Below are 16,763 nucleotides of genomic sequence, written 5' to 3'. Positions count from 1 at the left end.
TAATTTTTGGACTATTTGTTTTAGTTCTGTGAAAAATGCCATTGGTATTTTGATGAGGATTGCATTCAATCTATGTAGATTGCTTTGGGTACACTGTAATGATGTTAATTCTTGCTATCCATGAACACAGTATATAGTATATCCTTCCATTTATTTGCAATTTGTTTGTTTGCTGTTCTTTTGCAGTTTATTTCTTCAGTGTCTTATAATTTTCCAAGTATAGGTCTTTTATCTCCTTGGTTAAATTTATTCCTAGATATTTTATTTTTGATGCAATCATAAATGGGATTGTTTTCTTAGTTTCCCTTTCTGATAGTTCATTATTGGTATATTAAAATGGTGACTGATTTCTGAATATTTTGTACCCTGCTACTTAACTGAATTCATTTATTAGTTCTAATAGGTTTTTGGGGGTTTTTTTGTTAGAATCTTTAGGGTTCTCTTACACTCATACATCTTAAATTCTTAACTAAATAACAGTGTTTCTCAGACTAACCATGGGAACCTGAGAGAGTTTGGGATACTCATTGGTAGTTGTAGACCAGGGGTAGTCAACTTTTTATACCTACCACCCACTTTTGTATCTCTGTTAGTAGTAAAATTTTCTAACCGCCACTGGTTCCACAGTAATGGTGATTTATAAAGTAGGGAAGTAACTTTACTTTATAAAATTTATGAAGCAGAGTTATAAGAAGTTAAAGCATATAATAATAATTACTTTCTAAGTACTTTATGTTGGATTTTCACTAAGTTTGGCAGAATAAATCTTTATAAAACAAATTACTATAGTTAAATCTTATCTTTCTATTTATATAATACTTTGGTTGCTCCGCTACCGCCCACCATGAAAGCTGGAACGCCCACTAGTGGGCGGTAGGGACCAGGTTGACTACCACTGTTGTAGACACTGATGTTCTAAGTAATTGTTTTTAAACTGTAGGTAGATGAACAAAGGGAGTTGGCCTGCCCTACTCCTGAACCCTTAACTTCTGTTCTTTCTGCATACGTGAGAATTATTGCCATATTTAAGAGGAATACTTGCTGTGTAGGCTATATAACAGTTTTTGTAAAATAAAAGCATAGATGGAAGATCACTAAACTCTTAGAAGTATCCTTGTCAACATTCTGACTTAGTGTTTCACACAAATCCTAAGTCATGTTATTGTTCTCTCACTTCTTTCCCTTAGACTCTATTGGGGTAAAATAGCAAAACAATGTAAATTTTAAATTACCATTTTCTGATTAACTAAAACTATGTTACTAATTTTTTTTTTGTATTTTTCTGAAGCTGGAAACAGGGAGGCAGTCAGACAGACTCCCGCATGCACCCAACCGGGATCCACCTGGCATGCCCACCAGGGGGCGATGCTCTGCCCATCCGGGGTATCACTCTGTTGCGACCAGAGCCACTCCAGCTCCTGAGGCAGTGGCCATGGAGCCATCCCCAGCGCCCGGGCCATCTTTGCTCCAATGGAGCCTTGGCTGCGGGAAGGGAAGAGAGAGACAGAGAGGAAGGAGAGGGGGAGGGGTGGAGAAGCAGATGGGCGCCTCTCCTGTGTGCCCTGGCCGGGAATCGAACCCGGGACTTCCGCACACCAGGCCGACACTACCACTGAGCCAACCAGCCAGGGCATGCTACTAAATTTTATAGAAAGTCTTCACATTGATGCCAGTCAGTCTCATTCAACTATCTGAGAGAAGCTGGAAACCCCTTTGGAATTAGATGAGAATTCTGGCTTTCACAGTCTTCATCTGTTCTCCTTCCCACATGGTTGAAAAGCTGCTAGAAATATTTCTGAAGACTGACTAGGGATCTGTTTCTCTCCACATTTTCAGTGTACTGAAGTGGGTGCTATGCAATTTAAATGTCTTATTTTCAGATCATTTTATTTCCGTCATTCCTGTTCTTTGGCTCAACAAACTCTAGAATTTGTTTCGGACTTAATCTCAAACTGATATTATATGTCTGAAGGCTTTGCCACAGAGGTATGTGTGCTTTCTTAAGTCACAATATACTCTGAAGCTTTAGGACTTCAAGGACCAGAGGTAATTTTTATTTCTCTTTTCCCTTTCACTGCTTCTAGATGCATCTCAAGGATTCTGATGCATTTGGATTTGACAATCCAAAGTGGAATTAGACCACCACAAGTTATAGGACTGCTCAAAGGAGTTCAATTATTTTAAATTATACCTAGAAGAAGAATATTTTTTTTTTTTTTGTATTTTTCTGAAGCTGGAAACGGGGAGAGGCAGTCAGACAGACTCCCGCATGTGCCTGACCGGGATCCACCCGGCACGCCCACCAGGGGCAATGCTCTGCCCACCAGGGGGCGATGCTCTGCCCCTCCGGGGCGTCGCTCCATGGGAGGCCATGGAGCCATCCCCAGCGCCCGGGCCATCTTTGCTCCAATGGAGCCTTGGCTGCAGGAGGGGAAGAGAGAGACAGAGAGGAAGGAGGGGGTGGGGTGGAGAAGCAAATGGGCGCTTCTCCTATGTGCCCTGGCCGGGAATCGAACCCGGGTCCCCCACACACCAGGCCGACGCTCTACCGCTGAGCCAACCACCAGGGCAAGAATAATATTTTTTGGCCTTGGCCAAGTAGCTTAGTTGGTTAGAACATCATCCTGATACACCAAGGTTACGGGTTTGATTCCCAGTCAGGGCACTTAAAAAAGATGAGTCAAATGCTAATGAATGCATTAATAAGTAGAGCAGACTGACTGATGATTGTACGGTGGATAGAATATTGACCTGGGATGCAGAGGTCCCAGATTCGAAACCCTGAGGTCTCTGGCTTGAGCATGGGATCGTCAATATGATCCCATGGTCACTGGCTTGAGCCTGAGGTTGCTGACTTGAGCAAGTAGTCAAGGCACGTATGAGAAATAATCAATGAGCAACTAAAAAAAAGCGATGCAACAAGTTGATGCTTCTCAACTCTCTCCCTCCCTCCTGCCTCTGTGTGTGTTTCTCTCTCTCCCTTCCTCTTAAAAAAAATTATAACTTTTCTTTTTTATCTGAAAAAAATTATTCCAGCCTACCTTAGAAATTGTTTATTGAAATAGACCCTCAGAAACACTTTATTCGTAACATGGTTTTAGTCCCATAATTTCTATAGTGTAGCTTTTTTTTTTCTTTTTTTTCTTTTTTTTCTTTTTGTACTTTTCTGAAGCTGGAAACGGGGAGAGACAGTCAGACAGACTCCCGCATGCTCCCGACCGGGATCCACCTGGCACACCCACCAGGGGGCGATGCTCTGCCCCTCCGGGGTGTCGCTCTGTTGCGACCAGAGCCACTCTAGCGCCTGGGGCAGAGGCCAAGGAGCCATCCCCAGCGCCCAGGCCATCCTTGCTCCAATGGAGCCTCGGCTGCGGGAGGGGAAGAGAGAGAGAGGAAGGAGAGGGGGAGGGGTGGAGAAGCAGATGGGCGCTTCTCCTGTGTGCCCTGGCTGGGAATCGAACCCGGGACTTCTGCACGCCAGGCCGACACTCTACCACTGAGCCAACCTGCCAGGGCCTCTATAGTATAGTTTTTGACCCAAGAGATTACTTACTTCTCAGCTCAGTCTACTTAAAGGATTAAATTATTTGCAGCATAAATTTCTCATTTGTAAAATTGATTTTTCACATAAATGATTTTCCATATCAAGAAATTTTTCTTTCTCTCCTTCCTCCCTCCCTCCCTTCCTTCCTTCCTTCCTCCCTTCCTTTCTTCCTTCCTTCCTTCCTTCCTTCCTCCCTCCCTTCCTTCCTCCCTCCCTTCCTCCCTCTCCCCCACCCCTCCCCCTCCCTTCCTTCTCCTCCCCTCCTGTCCCTTTCACTCCCTTCTTCCTCCCTTCCCTTCCTTTCCCTTCTCTTCCCTTCCCTTCTTTCTTTTTCTTCTTTCCTTTCTTTCTAGAAGAAGAGAGATAGTGAAGCAGACTTCCTCATGTGCCCTTACCAGTATTCACCCAGGCAACCCCATCTGGGGCCAATGCTCAAGTACTGAGCTATTTTTAGTGCCTAAGATTGATGTGCTTCCACAACTATCCTCAATGCCTAGGGCCACACTCGAATCAATAGAGCTATTGGCTGCAGGAGGGGAAGGGGGAAGAAACAGATGGTTACTTCTCCTGTGTACCCTGACTGGGATTCGAACCTGGGACGTCCATATGCTGGGCCAGTGCTCTGTCTACTGAGCCACTGGCCAGGTCCAAGAAATTGTTTCTATTTCACGGACTAACAAACCCTAAAGAGTTGAAGTGGGTTTCCTAAGGAAGTTCCTGTTAAAGAACACTAAACCATCTATTTAAATGGAATCACTGTTGTAACTTATGAGTGTTTTTGCTGTAGCCTCTGCTTCTGTATAAAATGGAACAGTGTGGAGAGTAGCTAGCAGTGGAAAGATGGCCCTCTACTATAAATTCTTTCTCCTTTCTCTTCATTATATTTAGTGGGCTTTGACCATCATGTAGTATTTCATAATACAAGCTCCCAAATACACTTATCTTTGGTCTCTGAAGAAAATGACTGGATTTTGTCAATCACCCAGTATTGGTAATAATTGTAGTCATTGAGTAAACTTTGAAGCAGTATAAAGAATTCAACTGAAAAGAAGTCTGTATTATCTATACATAGCAAGCTGTAGATTCCATGTATATCGTTTGTCTCAACTGGAGGCCTTTCTTTGCCCTTTCTCCAGCACTTTGTTAGTGAACGTAAATATGACGAGGATCTGGGACGAGTAGCCCGGTTCACCTGTGATGTAGAGACCCTAAAGAAGAACATTGATTCATTTGGACAAGGTGAGATAGATATTCTGGGCACTAGAGATGGTGGTAAAAAGACCACAGTGTCCTAATTACAGACTGAAGTGCCAATTGGCTTCTCCACTGATTCTTTTTTTTTTTTTCTTTTTAAGTGAGAGGAGGGGAGATAGACAGATTCCTGCATGTACCCCAACTGGGATCCATTTGGCAACCCCTGTCTAGGGCCAATGCTCAAATCAACCCAGCTATTTTTAGCACCTGAGGCTGAAGTGCTCGAACCAACTGAGCTGTCCTCAGCGCCCAGGCCAATGCTCGAACCAGTTGAGCCACTGGCTGTGGGAGAGGAAGAGGGAGAGAAGGGGGAGAGGGAGGGAGAGAGAAGCAGATGGACCCTTCTCTTGTGTGCCCTGATCGGGAATCAAACCCAAGACATCCATACGCCGGGCTGACGCTCTATCCACTGAGTCAACCAGCCAAGGCCACCACTGATTCTTCTTTAGAGCCTCTCGTGTTTTTGTTTGTTTTTATGAAAAGTAATACTGAGATCTTTAAAAAGTCAGTAGATGCAGATGCTTTGAGTCCTGAGGATGGGCCTTCAATTTGCATAAGAATTTTTTCATCCATTCTCTCTTGAGTTGAGAGGTATATGATACATAGTATAGAGAAAGAACATGAAGCTGTGGAGTCAGACCAAGTTTGAATACTTGCCTCTATACTGACTTCTTTGAACCTCATTTTATACTCCTCTACAAAATGAAGAGGATAATACCAGCTTTGCCTGGCACGTTATAGGTACTTAAATAATAGCTTCAAAGGGGGTGGTGCCTCTAAGGAAGAATTTGTTGTGACACTAACCCTGAGCTCAGCTCCTCTGTTCCTTTTTTTTTTTCTTCAGTGAGAGGAGGGGAGACGGAGAAACAGACTCCCACATGTGCCTCTACTGAGATCCACCTGGAAAGCCCACTAGGGGGCAGTGCTCTGCCCATCTGGGGCGTTGCTCCATTGCCTAGCAACTTAGCTCTTTTCAGCATCTGAGGCAGAGGCCATGGAGCCATCCTCACCACTCAGGGCCAACTTATTCCAATTGAGTCATGGCTTCAGGAGGGGAAAAGAGAGAAAGAAGGGGAGGGGTGGAGAAGCAAATGGTCCCTTCTCTTGGGTGCCCTGACCAGGAATCAAATCTGGAATGTCCACACGCCCGGCTGACGCTCTACCCCTGAGCCAACTGACCAGGGCCTGTTTTTGTTTTGTTTTGTTTTTAAGAGAGAGTCAGAAAGGGAGAGAGGGGGACAGGAGGAGATGAGAAGTATCAACTCATAGTTGCTTCACTTTCGTTGTTTATTGATTGTTTCTCATAGGATCAGTGTGGGGCTCAAGCTCAGCCAGTGACCTCTTGCTCAAGTCAGCGATCCACACTCAAGCCAGCGACCCCATACTTTAGCCAGTGACCTTGGGCTTTTAACCAGGGCCCTCAGCATCCCAAGCTGATGCTCTGTCCACTGTGCCACCACCAGTCAGGTTGAGCTCCTTTGTCTTTCCATCTCAGTATAAAAGTAAAATGTTGGATCTGAGGCAGTGATTATGAACTCAACATTAGTCCAGGCTTAACACCAAGAAAAAATCTAGTGAACAGCAGTAAACCATTGAATTCTGAATAAATTCAAATTTAAAATGCTAATATTTTTCATCTAGATTAGTATCTTGAATTTGGGATTGTTTTTGCAAAAGAACCTTAGGAAGATCCATGTTTATAGTAAAGACTAGTTCTGTTTATATTAGCTAATCTTGATTATTTATACTGTGCATTATTCAAAAATTCTTTCAAAGATTTAGTTTACCACCTGACTAGTGGTGACACAGTGGAGAGAACATCAACCTGTGACACTGAGGTGCCAAGTTCAAAACCCCGAGGTTGCTGGCTTGAGTGCAGGCTCACCAGCTTGAGCACAAGGTCACATGGTTGCTAGCTTGAGCCCAAAGGTCACTTCTTTGAGCAAGGGATCACTGGCTCAGCTGGAGCCTGCCAGTCAAGGCATAGATGGGAAGCAATCAATGAACAACTAAAGTGCCACAACTATGAGTTGATCCTTCTCATCGTCCTGTCTCTCTCTCTAAAAAAAAAAAAAAAAAAGCTTTAGCTTTTACCTTTTTCTTTCTTTGCAAAGTCTGTACTTTAGAGTGTTCCTCACATAGGTAACTGAACATATGGCTTATATTATTATTCCCAGACTTAGTCAACTGCCAGAGCCACAGCCAGGAGTTTAAGTAAAAGGAAGTGTCAAGGAGTCATTAGTTGGTAGGGGGATGGATCACTCTGATCTTAAACTGTTGTTCTATCTCTAAGTGTGCCTTTACAGAGTGAGTGGTGGGGATTTGGAGGGAGTGCAAGAATAAGACAGAAGGGAGAGTTCCCTTTTTGTTACCCATTTTATAAGCTTTTCTTTACAACTACTCAAGTAGACAGTTCTATATCTTAAATTGCTGATTGTGAAGTGGAGAAATAGGGAAAACCTTACTTTTTTATGCTCTTCCATAATATGACCACATATTTCTTATATTTCTGTTTCAGTGTCCCATCCAAAGAACAGCTATTCAACCCGGTCCCGGTGTAGCTCAGTTACATCTGTGTCCTTGAGTAGCTTGTGTGATGCCTCTGCTGCTTCCTCGTCTGCCTGTGCCTCTGCTCCCAGCCTTACAAGTGCTAACAAGAAAAACTCAGCACCAGGAGAGACTCCTGCAGGCACAACACACTCCAGTGGTCGGTCCTGTCAGCCTCATCGAGAGGTAACCTGGCTTCCACACCTGACAGCTCAGTATATTACCTTCCTTTCTTTTTTTTTTTTTTTTTTTTTTTTTTGTATTTTTCTGAAGCTGGAAACGGGGAGAGACAGTCAGAAAGACTCCCGCATGCGCCCGACCGGGATCCACCCAGCACGCCCACCAGGGGCGATGCTCTGCCCACCAGGGGGCGATGCTCTGCCCCTCCGGGGTGTCGCTCTGTCGCGACCAGAGCCACTCCAGCGCCTGGGGCAGAGGCCAAGGAGCCATCCCCAGCGCCCGGGGCCATCTTTGCTCCAATGGAGCCTTGGCTACGGGAGGGGAAGAGAGAGACAGAGAGGAAGGAGGCGGGGTGGAGAAGCAAATGGGCGCTTCTCCTATGTGCCCTGGCCAGGAATCGAACCCGGGTCCCCCGCACGCCAGGCCGACGCTCTACCGCTGAGCCAACTGGCCAGGGCCACCTTCCTTTCTTTATTCCCATTCCATACCTATTTTGAATCCCTTCAGCCCCAGTTAGTTCCAGAGAAAGCGTTTGGTATGTCTGTTCCAAACTACCAGTCAGCTTAGATTTCCTGTTACCAAGACTGATGACTTTCTGATGTGGGCAGTGATACTAGGTGTTGTAGTTAATAACACCTGGTAATAGTCACACTGGGAGTCGTGCACCCATCTCAAGGTGGGTAAGTGTCACAGTGGCAGGTTAACAGAGTGAAGCAACAACTCCCTAGAACACAATGTATAATATCAGGGAGAGAGAGAGGGAACCTCATGCCTTGGGGAGCAAACACTAGAAATTTGAAGCATGTGCAGTTTCTTTTCCTTGGTTCGAGAAAAATACGTAAGAGCAATTCAAGGCAGTGCTGTCAGTAATTCTTTAGAAGTGGTATTACATTGGAACTGGAAGACAAAAACAAAATTCCATACCATAAGTTTTCTGGGTTGCAAGGTAAAAATGTACTAATGTCACAGCAGCATTGTGACACACATAACCACAGAACCTGTGATTCATGACATATAGCAAAGTAGATCATAATGTTTATTTTATTATAACAAGTGTTCATTATATTTACAGATTGCTTATATCTGCAAACTTCAGACATATGACAGGATACTTGCCCAAATGAGGGCTTGCAACAACCCAAAGAATATTCTATCTTCCTTTTTTATCTTGTGCCCAACTAAAGAAAAGTGAACTCCTCTTCATTGGAGAAGAGCCTAAGGGTGAAAGGCAGGAAAAAATAGTGAAACATATATTATTTCTGATGTAGTGGCTAGGTTGAACTGGCTGACAGAATTCTGTGAATCTTGAAAGATAACTAAGTCCCAAGCATGGAATACCACAATTATGGTGTCAGAATACTCCTATAAACTAAACTGAAACAAACAGAGTACCACAGTGCCAGAGTGCTTTGAACATGTATTCTTTTATCCTTAGGTGTTGCCCAGGAACAGAAGAGGAGGACAAGGCTACAGGCCACAAGGCCGAAAGTTCAATGACCCCTCAAACCAAGGGCAACATGACAGTGTGGGTCGTTACAGAAATAACTCATATTCATCTGGTTCCAAGTATCAGAGTGTACCACCCCAGGCACCAGGAAATGCTAGTGAGCAGGGCCAGGCTCACTCTGCAGGGACCAATGGAAGCCAGCCCACCCAAGCCCCCATTCAAAAGGGGCTCCCCCAGCGCAAACCCAGGACCTCTCATCCTGAAGCTGTGAACTGTTAAGGGAAATTCCAGTTGGCCTCTCTCCTCTATTCCACAATTCAACTTGGTAACTAGACTTTAGGAAACTTATAGCTAGATTTAATAACAAAAAGAAGTTTTCACATATCACTTTTTATGCCATTCTAAATATTTTTGGTTTCTTTTTTTCTAATTTCCTTTTTACCATTTTTTGGGGGGGAAGCTCTTTTTTTCCCCTTAACCTTTCCCACTGACATGGGTTGATTCTGATTGGTCATTTCCACCAGGAATCATGGACAGCTGTTGCCAGGTTTCCCAAGGGTAAGCAGTGTTCTTCTCAGGGCACCAGGCCTTTCAGTTGCCCAAAGAGGCCTTCCTCAGCAAACTCCCCCCCCCCCCCCATTTAGGCTCTCAATAGGGAGATGGAGCAGAGCTAGTCCTTCTGCCCTTCCAGTCCAAGCAAAGCCACCCATGCCTGTTAGGTACCCTCTAAACCAGGGGTCTCAAACTCGCGGCCGTGGGGCCCGCCCATCAATTTTGTGCGACCCGCAGACTAATCAAACTTCGTGGATTAGTCTGCGGGCCGCATGCGGCCCGTGGGCCCCGAGTTTGAGACCCCTGCTCTAAACAATAGTTTAACCAGGAGATGCAATGAGGGATTGTGTGCCACATTGAATTAGCCAGAGAACGTGAAACTTAATTGATGAAAAGGGAAGAACACTAGGAAATATTTGAGAAACTGCCTCTCCTTCCAGACTGTGTCTGAGACTGACGCACAGGTCAGGGTTTCAGTCTCCTGCTTGGCACAGTAGCTTAACCTACAGTTTCTTCAAAATGCCCAAAGCCTTGTTTCCTATCACCTTTGACTGCAAACCAATCTAGGGAAGTCTGTGGGAAAGGAGCATTTAGTTAAAGTTAAAAGAAGGGAAAAAAGTCTTTCTTTTTTTTAATGTTTGTTTGTTTTCATGTTTCTTTGTTTTAATGTTTGAAGATTTTTGTTATTCTACCTCTTTCCTAAATCATATTCTTATCCTGAAACAAATTTATAGTGATATAATTAGTGTTAATCTGGGGTGTTACCCATCAGAAAATTGCCTCAGTTAATCTTTATAGTTCAGTAAATAAAAACAACTGCAAAAATGTTCCCACATTTGTTTCCCAGCAGCAAATTACTTCTTTTTATTATCTGTTTTTCTTTGGATCTTATGGGGTAGAAGTCTCAGACAGCTTGCCTGGGGCTTAAATGAGGGTGACTGTGCCTAAGTCATCTGTCCGCCACTTAGCTTCTGAACCAGTGTGAAAGCCAGGATGAGCAAATGCAGCTGTTCCTGTGGGACAGAGTCATAGGAGAGGGAATGGTGACTTTCCAAAGGAGAGCTAACCAGCTTAGAAAAACCACAGCTGCCAACAGCTCTCCCAGGCAACCAAAGGTTATATCAGCACCCCTCTCCTCCCTGCCTGTCCCTTGAGAGTAGTGACTGTAACAGTGTAATCGAGCTCCCTCATGTAGCAGGTGGCATTGGTGCCAGACCCTTCCACACTACCCCCACTCATAGCATCTATGATTTAATAATAGCAGAGCTATTTATTTCTCCAGCATTGTTCTCCCAAGTCTGAACCACAAACACGAAGTAGCAGTGGTGCAGAACTTAGCTGCCTCAGGGCTTCCCCTGGCTCTTTAGCTGAAGCTGAGCTGCCAGGGTTCAGGTTGGTTGAACAGATTTAGAGAGAAAGAGAGTGTGCGTGTGACTTTCAGTAATGAAAACAATAGTCGAGGAGTACTGGAAGCCATTTTCTAAAAGGCTGATCACCTCATTTGGGGGGATTTTTTTTTTTTTTTTGTATTTTTCTGAAGCTGGAAACGGGGAGAGACAGTCAGACAGACTCCCGCATGTGCCCGACAGGGATCCACCCGGCACGCCCACCAGGGGGCGATGCTCTGCCCCTCCGGGGCGTTGCTCTGCCGCTACCAGAGCCACTCTAGCGCCTGGGGCAGAGGCCAAGGAGCCATCCCCAGTGCCCGGGCCATCTTTGCTCCAATGGAGCCTCGCTGCGGGAGGGGAAGAGAGAGACAGAGAGGAAGGAGATGGGGAGGGGTGGAGAAGCAGATGAGCGCTTCTCCTGTGTGCCCTGGCCGGGAATCGAACCCGGGACTTCTGCATGCCAGGCCGACGCTCTACCACTTGAGCTATCCGGCCAGGGCCTTCATTTTGGGGGATTTGTTCAACAACATCATCAGCTTGCTGTGTGTGAGGAGAAAGTCCTGCTTTTCTGTTTAATTGCCTACCTTACTTTATAGGAAATCCTGAGGTTGAAGCAACCTTGGAGGAGTATGAGGTCTATCCATGGATCCAGGCAAAACTGTATTTAAACACCCAGACAGAGGGGAAGCCACTGTTTGTCAAAACTGTCTTTAAGTTGAAATTAAAATCTTCTTATAGGAAAGTATATGAAGATTTTTATCTGTGACTATAAAAACTTTGAAATTTAGGAAGATTTTCTATATATTTTAATTTTTTTATGTATTCATTTTAGAGAAGAGAGAGAGTTAGAATGAGAGAGAGAGAGAAAGAGAGAAAGGGGGGAGGAGCAGGAAGCATCAACTCCCATATGTGCCTTAACCAGGCAAGCCCAGGGTTTTGAACTGGTGACCTCAGTGTTCCAGGTCAACGCTTTATCCACTGCGCCACAACAGGTCAGGCTTTCTATATATTTTAATTACAAAAGGAGTATTTAAAATATCAAGTAATACAGAGAGGTAAAAAGAGAAAGTTAAAGTTTTTATTTTCTTATTCTATTCCTCAGAATTAGTAATGACTATTAATAATTTGGTGTGTAGCCTGACCAGGCAGTGGTGCAGTGGATAGAGCGTTGGACTGGAACGCGGAACACAGAGGACCCAGGTTTGAAACCCCGAGGTCGCCAGCTTGAGCATGGGGTTGCTGGCTTGAGCATGGGATCATAGATATGACTCCAAGGTCACTGGCCTGAAGCCCAAGGTTGCTGGCTTGAGCAAGGGGTCACTCAGTCTGCTGTAGCCCCACAGTCAAGGCATATATGAGAAAACAATCAATGAACAACTAAGGAGACTAAGGAGCTGCAATGAAGAATTGATGCTTCTCATCTCTCTCCCTTTCTGCCTGTCTGCCCCTATCTGTCCCTCTCTCTGTTTGTCTATTTCTGTCACACACACAAAAATAATTTTGGTATATACCCTTATAGACCTTTTTCAAAGCATATATGTGTATATACACATAAATATATAGGTTCTTTTGTGTTGTTCTATTTCATAAAAAAGGGATCATATTTGTTCTGTGATTCTTTTTTAAATCATGCCCAAACCATAATTCATTTAGGATCTTTTGTTGTAGATATTCTCAATTTGCCAATTTAACTTTCTTCAATGAAAATAAGTTATCTTAAGTTTGAATTGTGCCGCCTACTCATTGCTCCCATTGTAGCTCTGGACTTTCCAAGAGAAGGGAGGCTTCAAACTCTGGGCAGCTCTCACTGGCTGGTCAGAGAGATCCTACCTAGTCATCATTTTTCCTTCCCTTTCCATTTCCCTTTAAAGATTGATGTCTTGGCCTGACCTGTGGTGGCGCAGTGGATCCAGCGTCGACCTGGAACGCTGAGGTTGCTGGTTCGGAACCCTGGGCTTGCCTGGTCAAGGCACATATGGGAGGGAGTTGATGCTTTCTGCTCCTCCCCCCTTCTCTCTCTCTCTCTCTCTCTCTCTCTGTCTCCTATAAAATAAAATAAAATAAAATAAAAAAAGATTGATGTCTTGTCCTTTCCCAAGTTAGAGATAGGACTTGAAACTTCAGGTTTCTTAGCTCTAAAAGTATGTGCCACTCGAGAGAGAACATTTAAATTAGCATAACTTCATTATGGATATCAGATATTTCCTAGGCTGCTTAGTTATGACAATTCTTAAAATTCACTTAAGTAATCCAGACTAGTTTTATTTTATTTTTTTACAAAGGTACAAAAGGATGCATAATGGACAATAAAAAATCCCCCCCCCCCCGCCTTACCAAGGGTGGCTCAGTGGATAGAGCGTCAGACCGGGACTCAGAGAACCCAGGTTTGAAACCCCGAGGTCACTGGCTTGAGCACGGGCTCACCAGCTTGAGCGCAGGGTTGCTGGCTTGAGCATGGGATCATAGACATGACCCCCATGGTCACTGGCTTGAGCCCAAAGGTCACTGGCTTGAAGCCCAAGGTTGCTGGCTTAAGCCTAGGGTTGCTGGTTTGAGAAAGCTGTCACTCATTCTGCTGTAGCCCTCTGGTCAAGGCACATATGAGAAAGCAATCAATAAACAAGTAAGGTGCCAAAATAAAGAATTCATGCTGCTCATATCTCTCCCTTTCTGTCTGTGTGTCCCTATCTGTCCCTCTCTCTGTCTCTGTTATACACACAAAAAAATCCTCCCGTCTTGTCCCACTGATAAGTTTCTTATATATCTTGCCACAAATTTTCTAAAATTAAGTATGCAGATATACTTCTATATAAATAGGAATCAAACTATGCATAATTCCATAAAGTTGCTGTTTTCACTTGTCCTCACCTTTTATAACTAGTTTATCAATATATATAAATGTTAAAAATAAATTTAAACAGTTCAAAACTGCATATGATGAAAAATACGCCTCCATCCCACTCTTGACTATTGGCCCCTACCCCTTAAGCAACCACTCTTTAAGTACCTCATGATTCCCTTAAGAGATTTTCTGTCCCAGTGCACGTGTCTTATAAGACTATATATCACTTAGACCTCTTTCCAAGTTGGTATACACAAATATTCCTTGTTCTTTTTATGGCTGCATAGTATCCCATTGTATAGATTTATCATAATTAGTTTAACCAGTCCCAAATGATGGTTTTCAGTTTTTTTGCTATTATAAGTATTGCTGAAATGAGCATCTCATAATATGCATATTGTTAACCATTTGTTTTTTGTTTTTGAGACAGAGAAAGGGACAGATAGGAACAGACAGAGAGGAAGAGAGAGAGATGAAAAGCTTCAATTCTTCATTGCAGCACCTTAGTTCATTGATTGCTTTCTCATATGTGCCTTGACCAGGGGGCTACAGCAGATTGAATGACCCCTTGCTTGAGTCAGCAACCTTGGGCTCAAGCTGGTTAGCTTTGCTCAAACCAGATGAGCCTGAGTTCAAGCTGGTGACCTCGGGGTTTCGAACCTGGGTCCTCCGCATCCCAGTTTGACGCTCTATCTACTGCGCCACCGCCTGGTCAGGCATATCATTCCTCATTTTTGAATGTGTGCCCTTAGGACACATACCTAGGAGTATAATTACTGGATCACTGTTATTTACAAAGTACTCTTAAAGATGCATTGATTTACACTCTAACCAACAGTGTATGGGAGTGCTTTGTACAGTTGCTAAGCTGGAAGCTAAGAGGAGATAAAGATAACTAAAACATCCCTTCAAGGGGCTGATAAACTAGTTGGGGCAGCTTAGACATACAGTTAAAATAATACAAGGTAACAGTGTTGCATGAAAGAGCCATGCTGTCTTCTGTGAGTAAATGGATAAAGCACCACTTTAGGAATTATTCAAGGGGTGATCAGGCATTTGTTCAGTGGTTATAGGTAGGGTGACGATATATTTCAGAATCCCAAACCAGGGTACAGACTTGAGAATATTAATGTATGTATAAGGAAAAATAGGGTAAAACTGCCTTAGGTTGGGAGTGACCTGGAAAAGTTAGGATGCATGGTTATCAGTCTGAACAAAGCTATATACTTTTGGAGGTTGGTAGAATAATGACTTGTTGGCCCTGGAAATTCTACCATTTGACCTAACAGAGAGGCTTGGTCTTGCCTGATGGTGATTTCATCTCACCTTCTTGTCCCATCTGGTGAGGGTTATATCCATATGGAACACATCTCATGGAAGACACAGGTGTCCAAAACAATACATGTGTGGGGGTCACCAAGTGATAGAAGGAGCTATTTTGTCCCTATTTTAACCAGTTGAGTACCAGGCCATAATGCTGGTAGCCAGACAACATTCTGTAAAATCAGTCAAGCTTGACTTCTGGTTGCTTTAGCTACCTAAGCACATTCTTTTCTTCAAACATTAAAGCACCTACTGTGTGCTAGACACGTGCTGCTCTGAGGCTAAGATGAATGGTTCTAGCTGAAGGAAACAGCTCTTAGCTCTTCCTTAAGCTCTTGGAGGCCGTGTCTGGTGCCTAGACAGTGTGGTAGAGTGGAAAGACCCTGGACTTTTGAGACACACACTTGGATTTAAATTCTGGCTTCACTACTTGGTAGCCATATGAGCAACTAACATTGCGCAATAACATCTTTGAAGCTTTTCATGAACTTGAAAGGGGGAACAATAGCAACGAATTCATTGTTGTACCAGCTGTTGCAGAGCAATACCGTAGTGTCTAAGTCAACCTGTGACCAGTTGACAGTTCATTCACCATAACTCCTGCTTTCTGTGTCTTCTGCCCTGTTAAAAAGGGATGAAAAACTTCTCCTATCTCCAGCTATACAGACTTATTAACCAAAAAAGTAATTCAGTAATCCTATCCCTTTTGTAGCTTTTCTAATTTATATCCCCCCAGCATGGTGCCCCTCTTGTCTGTGTGCCATACCTGTCAGAAAAGTGCACCCCCACCCCCAGTTTCTGAGCCCTCCCGATGGAGCAGGCCGGATGCCAATGGCCCTGACCTGGGTTAACTAACGCAGCACCAGCACAGCAGCATGTAGGAGAGAAGGGGGGGCAGGGTTTCCCAGGGGGGAGACAGAGAATGTTATTTCCATACAGGTGCAGAGGGGTTTTTATTACCTACATTGCTACTCTTTACCCAGGAGGAAACACTATCTGAAGATTTTTCTGGGTGAGGAAACTCACCCACCATCACCACAACCAGCACAACTGTTTCCAGCCCATCCGCCCCTTCACTGCCGTCAAAACAGCAGGAACAAACACCACCCACTCTGATTCTTCAGGGAAAAGTCAGGTCTCCTTTTTTCTATCTCTTCAGCTTACCCCAGTTAGCTTCTCTGTAACTCGATTTCAAACAAACCCATTTTCTGGTGCTGCTAGAACACAGATTCTCAGACTCTTGCTGGCTTTGGGTAGGATTGTAGTAGCCTGCTCAAGGCCCGCAGTCCAAGCTGCTGTTACAGTGGGCAGTTACTACAGGTTACTATCTGACCACTCATCAAAATGACCATACTGTTGCCTTTTATAGGCTGTTTACCAAAGGACAGGACAAAGCACCCTTGCAGTTGGCACAGTCGCATACTGCTGTCAATTCAGTTCAATCTTGGTTCAGGCCCGGTTCCTCCACTGCTAGCCATGAGACATAAAACAGTTTATTTATCTGTTAATAAAACCATCTATCTTCCAGGAGTACATTGTTTGAAAGTTTATTGTGGTTTCCTTACTAGGTAAGATCATCCACTAAAAGAAATGGCTTTTGTAAAGCATATACAGTGTGTCTGTAAAGTCATGGTGCACTTTTGACCAGTCACAGGAAAGCAACAAAAGAGGGTAGAAATGTGAAAT

The 16,763-nt window shown here is 44.0% G+C and overlaps 1 protein-coding gene across 1 annotated transcript in view; it reads left to right on the top strand.

Moving 5' to 3' along the window:
• SPATS2 (spermatogenesis associated serine rich 2) overlaps positions 1–9,783 on the top strand; it is a 75,704-nt gene extending 65,921 nt beyond the window's left edge. The window contains exons 10-12 of the mRNA XM_066368773.1: positions 4,681–4,783; positions 7,317–7,531; positions 8,961–9,783. Of these exons, the coding sequence (XP_066224870.1) occupies positions 4,681–4,783; positions 7,317–7,531; positions 8,961–9,251 (609 nt within the window). The 3' untranslated portion in view covers positions 9,252–9,783. The remainder of the gene's footprint in view (positions 1–4,680; positions 4,784–7,316; positions 7,532–8,960) is intronic.
• The last annotated feature ends 6,980 nt before the right edge of the window (positions 9,784–16,763 follow it).

This window comes from Saccopteryx leptura, chromosome 2 (assembly GCF_036850995.1).
Source record: "Saccopteryx leptura isolate mSacLep1 chromosome 2, mSacLep1_pri_phased_curated, whole genome shotgun sequence".
Taxonomy (NCBI): domain Eukaryota; kingdom Metazoa; phylum Chordata; class Mammalia; order Chiroptera; family Emballonuridae; genus Saccopteryx; species Saccopteryx leptura.
This window is presented reverse-complemented; position numbering and strand designations above follow the sequence as displayed.